At 40.6% G+C, this 14,761-nt stretch overlaps 1 protein-coding gene across 1 annotated transcript in view; it reads right to left on the bottom strand.

Moving 5' to 3' along the window:
* The window catches only part of FAM81B (family with sequence similarity 81 member B), a 51,160-nt gene that overhangs the window by 5,089 nt on the left and 31,310 nt on the right, over window positions 1-14,761 (bottom strand). Inside the window, 3 exon segments of the mRNA XM_034774137.1 lie at window positions 1,180-1,372; window positions 6,684-6,819; window positions 11,467-11,573. Of these exon segments, the coding sequence (XP_034630028.1) occupies window positions 1,180-1,372; window positions 6,684-6,819; window positions 11,467-11,573 (436 nt within the window).

The raw sequence follows: 14,761 nt of genomic DNA, 5'->3' as shown, positions 1-14,761 counted from the left end.
CTGTGCTGGGCTAGCTTGATTATCACTTCAAAAGTTTTTTTTCTCTTAATTAATTGGCCTCTCAGAGTTGGTAAGACAACTCCCACCTGTTTATGCTCTCTGTATGTGTGTATATATATCTCCTCAATATATGTTCCATTCTATATGCATCCGAAGAAGTGGGCTGTAGTCCACGAAAGCTTATGCTCTAATAAATTTGTTAGTCTCTAAGGTGCCACAAGTACTCCTGTTCTTCTTTTTGCGGATACAGACTAACACGGCTGCTACTCTGAAACCTGTTCTTATTTCTTGTCATCCCTACCAGATAGTTAGGAAAGAAAGAGTCACTGGGGAAGTGTTTGCAGAAAAGCTGGATTTTGGCATTTTGATCTGAACATGGCTGGATTTGGGCTTAGCCTGATTATTTCTGACACAAAGTTCAGCAACCAAGGACTTGCTGCTAAGAATGCTCATCCTACAGCATCTACATTTTTAAATTCAAGAATTTTCTAATTGCATCATCCTTCTAGATCCTGTCTTGCCAGGTTGTGAATGGTAGCGTGGTCTTTAAGATAGCCAAGTCCAAATCTGTGACGGTCTTGGTAGAACACGACTAGGTTAGAATTTGGTCTGCAAGTACACTGTTGGATGTCACTAGCATTCATCATAGAACACAAGCAACAGGTATATGTGTGTCTGCCTGTTTAATCTAATCATCAGTGTACAGATTTGTATTGTGCCACTCTTTGTAGCAAGCTGAAAGTTAAGAAGGACCTTGTTCTCTGCTACCTTAGGTGAAAATATACACAGCTACACATCATCAAGCAAAGATCTCAGTAACAAGGTTCTTGTGCAAATGGAAAGGTTGCAGCCTACTGATTAGCTGATGATGGAAGAAAGGATTCTCACCATTAGATGCAGTCCCTAAGGCTGAGTTTGCAAACCAGGTTCAGGTGTCAGGATACAAGCTACTAAAGGAAAGTGTCACCATGGGAAAAGGAAACTGGAGTACTGGATTGTGGTGGGCTAATGTAATATCTGTCAACAGTGACAGGCAGTGAGGAAAAACTATTTGAAAAATAGTTATATGGTACTGAGGAAGAAAGGCATATTTTGATATTGTTCCCATTTGACTAGGAAGCACTTTCTAAGAAAGCATGTTACAGTCCTGTATAAATATAACAAATAAACCCTTCTTACCTGATCTATATTCATTCTGGATTTCCTCCAGCTCATTCCAGATCTGTCTTTCAAATCTAGTAATTCTTGCATGCAGTTTAGTTTCATATTTTTTCACCTGGCTCAGCACCATTTCATATTGCTGTGGTTTATTGGTGCTCTCTAGCTTTAGCGAGAGGTGCACGTTTTCTTCCAGTTTCTTTTCTGCTGCTTCCTTTTCAATAGATATCATGTGAACGTCACATAAATACCAGTCAATAAGGCTAGGTCTACACTTACAGCAGTCTATAGAATACATACACTGCACACCCACCTAACATGAGTATAAATAGCAGTGTAGACTGTGAGGCATTGCTTAGGTGAGTAAGACACACTAGAACCATAAGGTATTTACCCTACATAGCTGTCTACGCCCAAGTAGTGCCTCCCATGTTTACACTTCTTGTTTTTAGCAGTGAATATCCCACTGCCTCCCTGCTGCGGGAGCCTTTCCCGGCTGCAAGAAAAGGCTTTGGCAGTGGGGAAAAGATTCTGGCAGCCCCGTACTGCTGGAGCTTTTGCCCACTGTCCGAGCCTTACTCTGCCCTGTGTAGTTACACATACCCTGCATGCCACCGTCAGTGTAGAGAGGGCCTCAGAGGATTACATTGCTCACCAGAAAGTTGCCTCTTGGCCGGCAAGCATGAGTTAAACCAGTTTTCTTTACCTTTGAAATCTGCATAGACAATATTATATGAACTAAATAAATGCTGCTGGAGCCTTACATCCTTGCAGGATATTCTCCAACCCATCCCCATCGCCCCCTCCCCGAGATTCAGGGGGTGAGACAGGGTGGAATGGAGGCTGGTACAGGACATTTAAAAAAAAACAGCAATTTAGTCCATGTTTCACCTTGGAATAAATTATTAGAAACTAATTCACACTCCAGTGCAGCTTTCCGTTAATGTGCTTTTCTTACACAAAACTTCCTAGCCCAAAGTGTTAAACAATAAGGAGCAAATCCAGAGACCAGTGCCCAGCCTGAATAGCCAGGCTAGAGCTGAAGTAGATGTACAATTAGGGGCTGGAGAGAAATCCTTTCCCACATAAGCGCCTACTGGCTGCAGTAGCCTCTAAAGACTATTACACAGCTTCTGTGGGGCCCTCCGCCACCTCCCCCTTGCTTTGCACACTGCAGTACAGGGAGCCCTTGTAGCTCAGAGCTCTGTGTCACACTATGGTCAGCACCCCCTGGTCTTACACAGCAGAATGGCATGTTTCTGCTACCAGGGGACCCTGCAAGGCTGCAGAGGCAGTGGTAGGATTTGCCTCGAAATTAAAATGTTTACAAACATAGCAGTGTTGTTGAAACTAGAGTTTAGTGTATTGGTTTAAACAATCTCTTTGCATGTACAAATATTGAAATTATATACAGGTGGCTGATGAAGTGAGTCATCTCCCAGAATAACTACTGCTGTTCTGCACTCATTAAACAGCTCCATCCTATAGCATGTAAACTTCGAGCCTAATCTGTGCTCAAGTTCATACAGCTTCTGTATGTCACATGAGTGAAAAGTAAGCAATTGTATCCTCTCTAGGTTTTAAAATGTGCGGCACCTGGACAACGGGATGTAACGGTTGGCTTAGCAGTTACGGCCTGATCCTGATTGGTGTCAAGTACCCCCACAAAGATATGATCTAAACTTTAGTGAGTAGCTTTGAACACTCCATCCTCCCAGATACACTGCTGTTAGAGGAATCTTCAAAGCAGAACCTCAAGTCCCACCCAGACAACTGCATTTCCAGCTGTGTTTTCACGAAGCAGCAATAACCACCAGTGGACAGTTTGGCTACTCCAAAGTAAGTATGTATGTAAATATGCTCTGCCTTATTTCTTTTATTGAAAAAATAGTGCTGCGAGCTCAGCTAATGCTAATGCTGTATGTTTTGGCACAACTTTCATACGATCTCTCTCCACAGAGAAAATAGCACTACACATAGGTGTCTTGTCTGCAAAACACCCATGAAAAAGCTAGTATCAGAGGCAGCAAATAATACCTCAAAGCTGCTGTGTATTATAGGGCTGGAAATATTTTCAGTGTCTTCTCTATTGCACACCCAAGATCATACCTGCTGCTGCTGCTGAGAATCATAATCATGTATTTGATATTGAACCCTGCAGCAGGATGTAGTGTATTTATCAAAAGGCCAAAAAAGCTTTCCAGACTTTAAAAGAACTAATTAAAATGTATTACTCGAGTATCAATTCCCAATTATTCCTATTAGGGCTGTCACTTAGTTGCAGTTAACTCACATGATTAACTCAAAAAAATTAATTGCAATTAAATTAATTGTGATTAATGGCACTGTTAACAATAGAATACCAATTGAAATTTGTTAAATATTTTGGATGTTTTTCTACATTTTCAAATATATTTATTTCAATTACAACATGGAATACAAGTGTACAATGCTCACTTTATATTATTTTTATTACAAATATTTGCACTGTAAAAGTGATAAAAGAAATAGTATTTTTTAATTCATCTCATACAAGTACTGTAGTGCAATCTCTATTGTGAAAGTACAACTTACAAATGTCGATTTTTTTTCTTACGTAACTGCATTCAAAACAATGCAAAATTTTAGAGCCTGCAAGTCCACTCAGTCCTACTTCTTGTTCAGCCAATTGCTAAGACAAACAAATTTGTTTACATTTACGGGAGATAATGCTGCCCTCTTATTTACGTCACCTGAAAGGGAGAACAGACATTCACATGGCACTTTTGTAGCCAGCATTGCAAGGTATTTATATGCCAGATATGCTAAACATTCGTATGCCCCTTCATATTTTGGCCACCATTCCAGAGGACATGCTTCCATGCTCATGATGCTCATTAAAAATAATGCATTAAACTTGTGACTGAACTCCTTCGGGGAGAATTGTATGTCTTCTGCTCTGTTTTACGTGAATTCTGCCATTTATTTCATGTTATAACAGTCTCGGATGATGACCCAGCATGTTGTTTTAAGAACATTTTCACTGCAGATTTGACAAAATGCAAAGAAGGTTTCTAAGATTTCTAAAGATAGCTGCAGCACTTGACCCAAGGTTTAAGAATCTGAAGTGCCTTCCAAAATCAGAGGGCTGAGACGTGGAACATGCTTTAAGTAGTCTTAAAAGATCAACACTCTGATGCAGAAACTACAGAACCCAAACCACCAAAAAAGAAAATCAACCTTCCGCTGGTGACATCTGACTCAGAGGATGAAAATGAACATGCAGCGGTCTGCACTGCTCTGGATCATTATCAAGCAGAACCCATCATCAGCATGAACATGTCCTCTGGAATGATAGTTAAAGCATGAAGGGACACATGAATCTTTAGCACATCTGGCACATAAATATCTTGCAACGCGAGCTACAACAATGCCATGTGAATGCCTGTTCTCACTTTCAGGTAACATTGTAAACTAGAAGTGGGCAGCATTATCTCCTGCAAATTGTAACCAAACTTCTTTGTCTGAGCGATTGGCTGAACAAGAAGTAAGTCTGAGTGGACTTGTAGGCTCTAAAGTTTTACATTGTTTTATTTTTGAGTGCAGTTATTTTTTGTACATAATTCTAAATTTGTAAGTTCAACTTTCATGATAAAAAGATTGCACTACAGTTCTTGTATTAAGTGAATTGAAACATTTTTACAGTGTAAATATTTATTATAAAAATAAATATAAAGTGAGCACTATACAGTTTGTATTTTGTGTTGTAATTGAAGTCAATATATTTGCAAATGTGGAAAACATCCAAAAATATTTATATAAATGGTATTCTATTATTGTTTAACAGTGCGATTAATTGCACAATTAATCGTGATTAATTTTTTTAATTGCTTGACAGCCCTTATTCCTATGAAATTTTACATTTGGTAAGATGTAGGTTCTGAACTGAAATGGGTTTATGAAATTCTGTATAGACAAATTTTGTACATCCTATAAATCATGTATGTGATTTTAAATGTGCACTAGAGATCTTTGAGACTTGTGTTGGTAAGAACCAAAGGAAGAAGTTTGCTAAATATATTGCATTCTCTCCAGAACTATTCTTGGGCTGCAAAGAAAGAATCCTTAATGCAGCTGGAAGGATGTTATGCTAGTTTGATTCAGCAGTCTAACAAACTAAACCTTCATTTCCTGACCCTGAGAACAGGGATTTTATTGAAGCTAAGCACTTATACTTAAGAATGCTTCGGTGCCTTACACAATTAAAGTGGCTCTGGACCTTTGGTGCCTGAGCTCAAAGTGTATAAGTTCAGGATGTGAATTTTGGTACTTTGAACTGTGGGCAGTTTACCATTGATAGGAGAGTGCTGGTATGGTTGGGTGAACTATGACTCGGTCCATGCAGGGGGGCGGGGGAAGGCACAGTATCCAGAGTTAAAGGAATAGCTAAAATAAAACGTACTGCATTTGTTCTCAGGAGAATATTTCAGTTCATAGAAGGCCATTGTCTATTGTATATCTTGGTAGTAATTTTGAATGTACTGACCCCAAATATTACACAATGAAAAACTGATTTGTTGGGCACTGCATTACCAGGGCTTCTATCACTCCTGCAAGCCTTCTCTTATCTGCATCAGTTCTAACTCTTTGCTCATCTTTCATAGTCTCCTCAGTTTGCACCCCTTTCTCTCCCTTTCAGTTTCTCACTCCTTTCATCCTCCCTACATTCTTCAGTTTTATTTACCCTGTTTCCTCCCCCTTGCTTCTTGTCTTCCGGGGGCTCTACTGAAAGGGTGATTTCAGGAAAAATATTTTGCCAGACTTCAGGTGGAAGAATTTGTTTGTTTTACCTAACCATTTTGAAGCTTTAAACACCGAAGTTCTTCAGCTATTTCTAAGATGATGGGGAGGAAGCAATGTGTTTAATTTTCTAAAATGCTTCATCTGAATACGATGCTCATTGAAGGAGCAAGTATGAGATAGCTGGAGTCCTCCATTTATTCATAGCACAGGTTCAGCATGGATGGGAACAGCATGAGCTTCTCCATTCTGCTCCAGCCATGTGTCTCAGCTCTGTCTGTCAGGTACCACTTGTGTAGAATGCCCTTGTCCATTTGGTCCTTGGTTTCTCTGATGAGAATGTCTGAGGATGCCAAATGTGGTGGTGTTTTTTGTGATGTGGACAAATGTCCAATGGAAAATAGACTTAGACCACCAAGCACATTGGCCATTAAACGATCATCAGATAGTAGCTTTTGGTCAGTACCACTGTAAGCTGGATTTGAATTGACACCATTGAGACAAAAGTTTTTATATTGCATTACCAGCCCATTTCCATTCTTCCATCATTTTACTGACAGAATTATGCTTCTGGGGCTTAAAGGTTTTGCAGTTTGTTTTGGGTTTTTTTTTTTTTTTTTTTTTGACATTGCATCTCTGGAAATTTTTACAGAATCAAAAATCTTTGGGGTTTCTATTGTAATTAGTCTTGGGAGGTCTAGAAATCTATACTGATTTTATCAGTCTGGGATTATAAAACATCTTACCAGTCTCTCCTTTATTGCGTTAAGAAATTGATTTGTATTGTAGGCTTGTTCTTGTTCAGATCGCCTCAGTTGGGTTTCTGTCCACTTTCGTTGGTCCTGAATTTGGTCCCGGAGGTCATTTAGAAGACTATTCACCCTAATATTAAGAAGGATTAATCTTTTAGTAATAAACCTGAGTTTTAGTCAATGTTATGTGAAAACCTTAGTCACTTGAGTAAATTGTTTTTAACATGTCCGGCTGGCTTAGTTCTGTTGTCATCTGGGGGAGAAGACTGGGAAGTGAATATGCATAATAGTTTATTTTCCCATTCCAATGAAATTTACTCTTGAAATGGATTAGTTCCATCCATTTCTGGTCGTACTAGGGATCCAACGGGATGTGGTCACTACAGTATCAGGCTGAGCATACCCTATATTGTTGGCACCAGGAAGAGCAGCAAAGTCAGGACTGAGCTGGAAATGGAAACAGAAACATGAAAAGAGAGAATAGAAGCTTGAGAGAGTATAAGGAGACCAGTTTGCCTTGGGGGCATATGGAAGTCTCCCAAAAGACACAGAATAAAGTCCAGAGAGCAGACAAAGGGGTGGGGTGGGGGGAGGAGAGAGAGAGAGAGGGGTCTTGCACACAGAGAAGGGTCTTACAATGTAGAGAGATCAAAATATAGGGTCTTGGGAGTAGAGAGCAGGCCCGGGGTGGGATTGAGGCTCACAACAGCTCAGAAATCAGAGCTGTGAACAGTGTCTAGTTAGAGGGGGCTGTGTGCTTTAGACTTTGTTCTTTTTATGCTGCAACATCTGATATAATGTACATTGTGAGACATATTACAGCGATGATTTTAGGACCAAGTTTCAGTTATAAATGTAAATTTCCAAGCTTTGTGGGTGATCTGACCTTAAAGTGTTAGAAAATACTATTTTCTATGCTAATTTTGACATATTTGTTCTCCTGTAAACATTGACTCCTGGAATTCTAATTTGAGCGGTACTACTGAGTAAGTGCACAGCTTTGGGGCAAGCCAGCTGGGTATCTTTGTGCCTCAGTCAAAATATAAAACAGAAGCTTATAACTAAGCATTCCTGAGAGGCACATTTACTTGTAATTCTAAAGTACAAATATTATCCTGAAAAAAATCAAGGGTTGGGTGAAAGGAAAAGAGTTCCTCCCCCCCCCCCTTTTTTTTTTTTAAACACAATGCTACAGATACAGTGTTATTAGTCCTATAGTAGAGGTAATGGTAATTAACAGTATCAGATTCTGAAAATAAGAACAGAGCAATAGTAAATGACTTGCTATACATGGAATTTGACAGCAGTTCTTGCCTGTAGCTCGCACCTTATCAAGAGCTATATAAAATAATGCATTGGGTCATTTTTCGTTATTGCTAAACAAACAAAAAGCAATTGCAAGAGATTCTTCTGAAAGTTCAAGAATGAAAATTTGAGCAATTTTGATTTATATCTTTTGTAATCAACATGGATTTCTCTAGTATCATGGCTATGGACTCACTCTCTGGAAAAAGGAGCCCCCCATTTATCAAGAAAAACATAGCAGTTTTGTACTACAAGTATTTTAACAAGGTGCTCTCACAAGCACTTTTCCCCATAGTCAGTGATAAGCCAGGGATGAATATTCTTACAGAAAAGAGTGGTGAGGGATCAGAGAATCAGTTCATTCATTTCCTCTGCCGACTTAAGAGCAATAAGTTTCCTCATAATCCCGCAGTCTTGCCTACTTATAGCTATTCAAAACACTGCTGCAAATATTTTCCTGGCTCATTGTTTCACCGCAACATCTCTCTTTGCATCCTTCCACGGGTTCCCCTTTCTTAACACAAACTACTCTTCTCTGCTTTAAGGCCCGTCGTGGTCTATCCCTGCCTTACCCATCATCTTTTATATTACTATTGAGACACCCACTCCGGCCTCCACTATACCAGTGTTCATCATCCATTTATTACGTTTACAAAAAGCATCTTCACATTTCCTCCCTTGCCATCCCTCCCACGTAAAAGATCCCTGTAAACAACCACTCAGCCACCTCATTGGCCTCCTTCAAAGCCCCCCTCTTCATGATGCCTATAAAAAAAACACTTCAACAATGCTTGGGTAGTTGGCATGCTGTGACCATTTCTGCTCATAATTATCAATTTCACTAGTCTAACTATTTCTTTGTGCTTCCCCACTGTCTGTTGTATCCACCTGTTATCTCTTGTTTTACTGTTAGCTCTTTGGGTGAGGGACAGTATTTTCATTGTGTTGTATAGTACCTAGTATATCATTGGGGTCCCTAGGTACCACTGAAATGCAAATTGTAATTAGGAAGGTAAGCAACACCACTTGGCAAACAAATTTATATTAAGTGCATTTCCTGGAAATGTTTATACTTTCTCCTGAAAAAATACACTGAGTGTATTGATATCATACAGATAGTATAGCACAGTGGTCAACCTGAGTAATTTAAAGGGAGTCAGGAGGGGACATATAATTGGTATTACTGAAAAATGAGGGGGTGAGTCACTTGACTGGAATGCTAAAGCTCATATTTAGGAAAGAGAATGGGCAGAAGAGGGTGGAGGAGAATGGCATTCTATGTCAAAGATACCATTACATGCTTAGAATTATTGACAATTCAGAAGGGCAGGATCTGTTATACGTACAGATCAATGTGCTAACTGATAAATCACAAGATGGGGAATTTGCCTGTACAAGTTATGAATTCTGGTTGAGGATATAAAGTTGTTCTTATGAAATTACTGTATTTTTGAATACCTCTAAGTGCATGTGGCTCCCACCCTTGCTGACATGGGCTGTGTCACATCCTTCCCTGACCAGGTACAAAGATGTTAGCCACCTGTTCAGGTGGAAGCATCTTGAGACAACAGGTTAGCTCAAGCCTTGGAGAACCTGTCTTATCCTATCTCTCTTCAGGGGGCTGGTGAAGGAGAGAAGAGTAGAAAATTCCCAGATAGGACAAAGAGAAAGAGATGGCAAAGATTTTGAGAAGGACGTGTGTGTGTGGGGAGGAGATTCTCAGAGTCACACAGGAAGCTTTGGGCAGGACCAAGGAGACGAGATGGGTGTGCTTTTTAGTGGGTTGAGGGGGCAATTTATCTGTGGAACCAACCAAGATCAAAACAAGCTGGTCTGCAGAGCGAGCAAATGAGAGAGATGCACTAAGGTTCAGATAAGTCATGCCGCTGAAGGGGAAGGGTCTTGGGTCTCCCAGAGGACCCTGGCCCCAGCACAAAGAATGGTCCAGAATGGTGAAGAAACTGAGCGAGGTGGGAGGGGAAGCGTGTAGCGTTTATTATTTTTGTCTAGATCTGTAAATTTCTCATGCTACTAAGTAAAGATCAAATGTATTTTAGACTCCTGTGCAAAGTGTCTGTTGTGTATACATCTCTCACATACCCTTGAAGAGGTAAACTGTAAACCTAATGGGTGTGTTTAAGTTGTGGGGGAATCAGAGGTGTCACCACTGGTAACAGGGATTGGGCCAGAGGCTGCTCAAGACAATCTGCCCCTCTAGGCAAAACTTCAGTGTGTGACCCCCCTTCACCTCCTAGAAAAGGCACGTTGGACTTTTTTGGTGAGGAGTCTTCCAGTGATTGTAGTAGAAATGGGAGAGCCAAGTGCCAGGTCACAGTGCCACTCACTCAGGTTTGACCCGGTGTTCCTCCATCATGATGTGGGGAGGGGCCAGGTGGGTAAAATTTGAGTGAGCGGCGTTGTGACCTGGTGCACATGGTTGCAGCACTGTTCAGGTTTGGCCTGGCTGCCATGACACCCTAGGCAGCTGCCTAGTTTGCCTGTACCTAGAGCAGCCACTGGGCTGGGCAGCTGGACAATGGCACTGCAGGGTCTCAGTTCTCAGAAAGGCTATTAAGCAAGGGATCCTCACTGCGTGTGTGAGCCTAGACACCTCAAGCTGGGGCAGTGCCTGGGCTCTGTTCAGAGTCTGGAGGGATTCAGCATTTGGATCCCCTCAGAGCAGTCTAGTGAGTGTCCAGGAGGGGAAGCTCATCTAGAGCTGTGACAGGAGGTTCTGTTACCACCGAACCACACAAACACAGGGTGAACAGCTCCTTAAACATCTTCTTATAAAATGTAGAAAGAAAAATGTGAGATAATTTTTCTAACACAAAGTACTGTAACCAAGGTGGGGGTAATTCTAAAGTAGACCTCACTGATCAATAAAGATGAATTGGTCACTCCACTAAAAATTGATGGTTGCCTACGTGCAAGTGATAATGACCAGCATAGGTTTTCTGATGCCCTGGCATAACTACACTGCCTGCTAGACCTAAAGTTCCACCTATTCCTCACTCTTCCTGCCTACCTGCACAAATGGGTGAAGCAGCATCACTGGAGCCTGCTTCCCTTCCCATGCTGCTTCCCATGGCGTAGGTAGCCAATGCAGGGTATGAGGAGAGTACCTTGATTCCCTGTATGCCCCTGTGCTGTCACACTAGCCAGGCTGCAAGTCAGCCATAAATGTTATGGTAAATTGAACAGACGTATCCAATGCCTTTCTTTAAGTATGGGAAGCTTCATTGGCTTTTGTATTTGTTGTTTCTTCTGGGGCGGCATTTAGTGTCTCTTCATTTTAAGGATTAGGTGTAAAATGAATGTTCTTCAATTCTATATTTTTAAATTATGACTATATTGTGTATGTCTTGTCTCAGCATTTTTAAATGTATATAAATCAGTTTGTTTTGCTGTTTCATGCCAGACTAAAGCATTCAGAGTCCATTAATATAATTAAAAACTTTCCATCACCTACTTGAAATCCAGAAGTTGCAATTCATGGTGTTGATCCCCCTGGACTGTCTTTAAATGAGAGCTTTGCTCAGAGTTGGAAGTCTCGATCTTGTCTAATAGCCGCATTACCTAATGAGAATTCAACAGGGAACGTTTTCATGAGCCAAACTATCAGCACTTACATTAACTACACATTATTGCTACAGGAGCTGGGAAATCAGCCTGAACTTAAGGTGGGTGTGCAATGGAAAGTGCTTTTTCCAGAATTAATTTCACTGAATGCTAAAGGCTAGCAGTCAAACTTCCGGCTGTACACTCTGTTCTCTTTGAACCTGATTCTGCAAGATGTGGACCACCATTTAACTCCCATTGATGTCAATGGGGACTGAGCCCTTTATAAGGTAAAATTCTTATATATGGCTACTTATCTTGGCTCCCAAGTCTATTTACAACCCATGATGATTCACCGGTAGCATTCTTTGTAGCATTCCAAATACTTGGTGCTAAATGATGGTTTTATGTAGAGAATGCAGGTCTACCTAAATTGGGAGATCAAATCTGAGAAAATTTGGAATACCAAGAGTCTGGTTATGTTCACTACACTTGGCAGATGAATTTAATTAGGCCTTAATGTAAAGGCTTTTTTGAAGTTCAGGCAAGACTTTAATCATGAGCTAAAAGTCATCTACTAGGAAATTATAATCCATTTGGCAATTAGAAAACTATATATGGCAAATGTAATCCCAAACCCTACAGGGCCCAATTCTGCTACTATTATTTACTGTTAGTACCTTAATCCATAGGAGTAGTCTCATTGAAATCCACGGGACTATTTAAGGTGAGTAAAGATGGGGCAAATCACACCCACAGTGATTACATTGTTTTCTGAACATAACAGCCATACTGGGTCAGACCAGTGGTCCATCTAGCCCAGTATCCTGTCTTCTGACAGCGGTCACTGCCAGAGGGAATGAACAGAACAAGTAATCATCAAGTGACCCATACCCTGTTACTTATTCCCAGCTTCTGGTAAACAAAGGCTTGGGACACTTCAAAGCATGGTTTTGCATCCCTGCCCCTCCTGGCTAATAGCCATTGATGGACCTATCCTCCATGAATTTATCTAGTTCTTTTTTGAACCCTGTTATCGTCTTGGCGTTCACAACCCCCTCGGCTAAGAGTTCCACAGATTGTGCATTGTGTGAAAAAATATTTTCTTTTTTCTCATTTTAAACCTGCTGCCTAATAATTTAATTAGGTGATCCCTAGTTCTTGTGTTATGAGAAGGAATAAATAACAGTTACTATTTTACTTTCACCACATCAGTCATGATTTTATGGATCTCTATCATGTACCCTTTAGTTGTCCCTTTTCCATGCTGAATGGTCCCACTCTTATTAATCTCTCCTCATATAGAAGCTTTTCCATATCTCTAATAATTTTTGTTGCCCTTTTCCAATATATCTGTTTTGAGATGGGGCAACCACATGTGCACACAGTATTCAAGATGTGGGCATACCATGGATTTATATAGAGGCAATATGATATTTTCTGTCATCTTATCTGTCTCTTTCTCAATGATTCCCAACATTGAGAACTTTTTGGACTGCCGCTGCACATTGAGTAGATATTTTTAGAGAACTATCCACAATAACTCAAAGATCTCTTTCTTGAGTGGTAACAGCTAATTAAGACCCCATCATTTTGTATATCTAGTTGGGATTATGTTTTCTAATGCACATTACTTTGCATTTATCAACACTGAATTTCATCTGCCATTTTTTTGCCCAGTCACCAAGTTTTGTGAGATCATTTTGAGCTCTTCACAGTCTGCTTTGGACTTAACTATTGTGACAGAATGACCAATGTTGGTATGGTGGGTCCCAGGCTTTTCTTGGCAGTGGGCTAATACACCACCCCTTGCCCCTGCTCTTGGAGCACCAAGGACCCCACTTGGCCCAGGAAGGTGGTAGAGGAGGGAAGCAGGGGAGGAGAGATCTGGGTTTGCTCCGCACGCTGAGCCCCAGCCCCTCTCAACCCCTGCAGGTTTCTTACCCTCTTCCCCCTTGGGTAGGGTTACCCTCAGTCCTTGATGCTGGGGCTGGGTCTCCCTTCTTTCAGTTTTCTAGTTTTTCAAGTCTCATCAACACACCTATAAACTCCATGCCTCTCTCCTACCTCACACACCCTGGCTGCATGAATCAGGGGTTTTTTATTAGGTTCCTGACAGGGCCTTAATTGACTACAGGTGGTCCAATTAACCTGTAGCAACTCTCCCTAGTCTACAGGGAACCACGCCTTAATTAGCCTACAGCTTATATATCTCCCCTCATCCACTTTCTCACTGCTTCCTGGCCCTCCTGTATCACAATATCTTGAGTAGTTTTGTATCATCTGCAAATTTTACCCCTCACTGTTTATGCCTTTTTCCAGATCATTTATGAATATGTTGAACAGTATTTTCTCCAGTACAGACCCCTGGGGGACACCACCATTTACTTCTCTCCATTCTGAATACTGACCATTTATCCCTACCCTTTGTTTCCTATCTTTTACATATTGATCCATGAGAGGACCTCCCCCTCTTGTCACGTGACAGCTTACTTTGCTTAAGAGCCTTTGGTGATGGACCTTGTCAAAAGCTTTCTGAAAAGCTAAGTACGCTATATCACCCCTGTTCACATGCTTGTTGACCCCTCCTACCCCCAAAAGAATTCTAGTAAATCAGTGAGGCATGATTTCCGTTTACAAAAATCATATTGACTCTTCCCCAACATATCATGTTCATCTATGTTGTCTGATAATTCTGTTCTTTACCATAGTTTTCCAATATAGTTTTCTGATCAACAGATTAACTTGCATTCAGACTCTGTTCTTCTGCATTCTGTTTAGGGTCATACTGTGAGAAGAAATGTTTTCTCTTCAGTGGACACTATTGTTCCATTTTCTGTTTAATATCTCTATATGAAGTGGCTGACTTGGTTTTTACATAAATTTGTATGCTGCTTCATGTGATTTTAGCACACACCTGTTCTGCTTTTCATTTAGTAGGGAGGCAGGATGTTTTTACATGTATTGAAAGAGACAGATTTCCAAACAGTGTCTTATAATACAGGTAAAATATCTTCATCTGAACTGCCATGGGTAATTCTGCCTTGGAGCAGATGAAGCTGATATTTGCACTGTATGAAATGACTGGAAGCTTGTCTTACATAGAAGCACATGCATGCAGAATGCAGTGAAGTGACTATTTTAAATAAGGAAATTAAAGACTAAGGTATAATAAATTTAATCTAAATAGCAACCTCTAATGAATA

This window comes from Trachemys scripta, chromosome 6 (genome assembly GCF_013100865.1).
Source record: "Trachemys scripta elegans isolate TJP31775 chromosome 6, CAS_Tse_1.0, whole genome shotgun sequence".
Classification (NCBI taxonomy): domain Eukaryota; kingdom Metazoa; phylum Chordata; order Testudines; family Emydidae; genus Trachemys; species Trachemys scripta.
The sequence above is the reverse complement of the archived record's forward strand: the minus strand, read 5'-3'. Positions and strand labels throughout refer to the sequence as shown.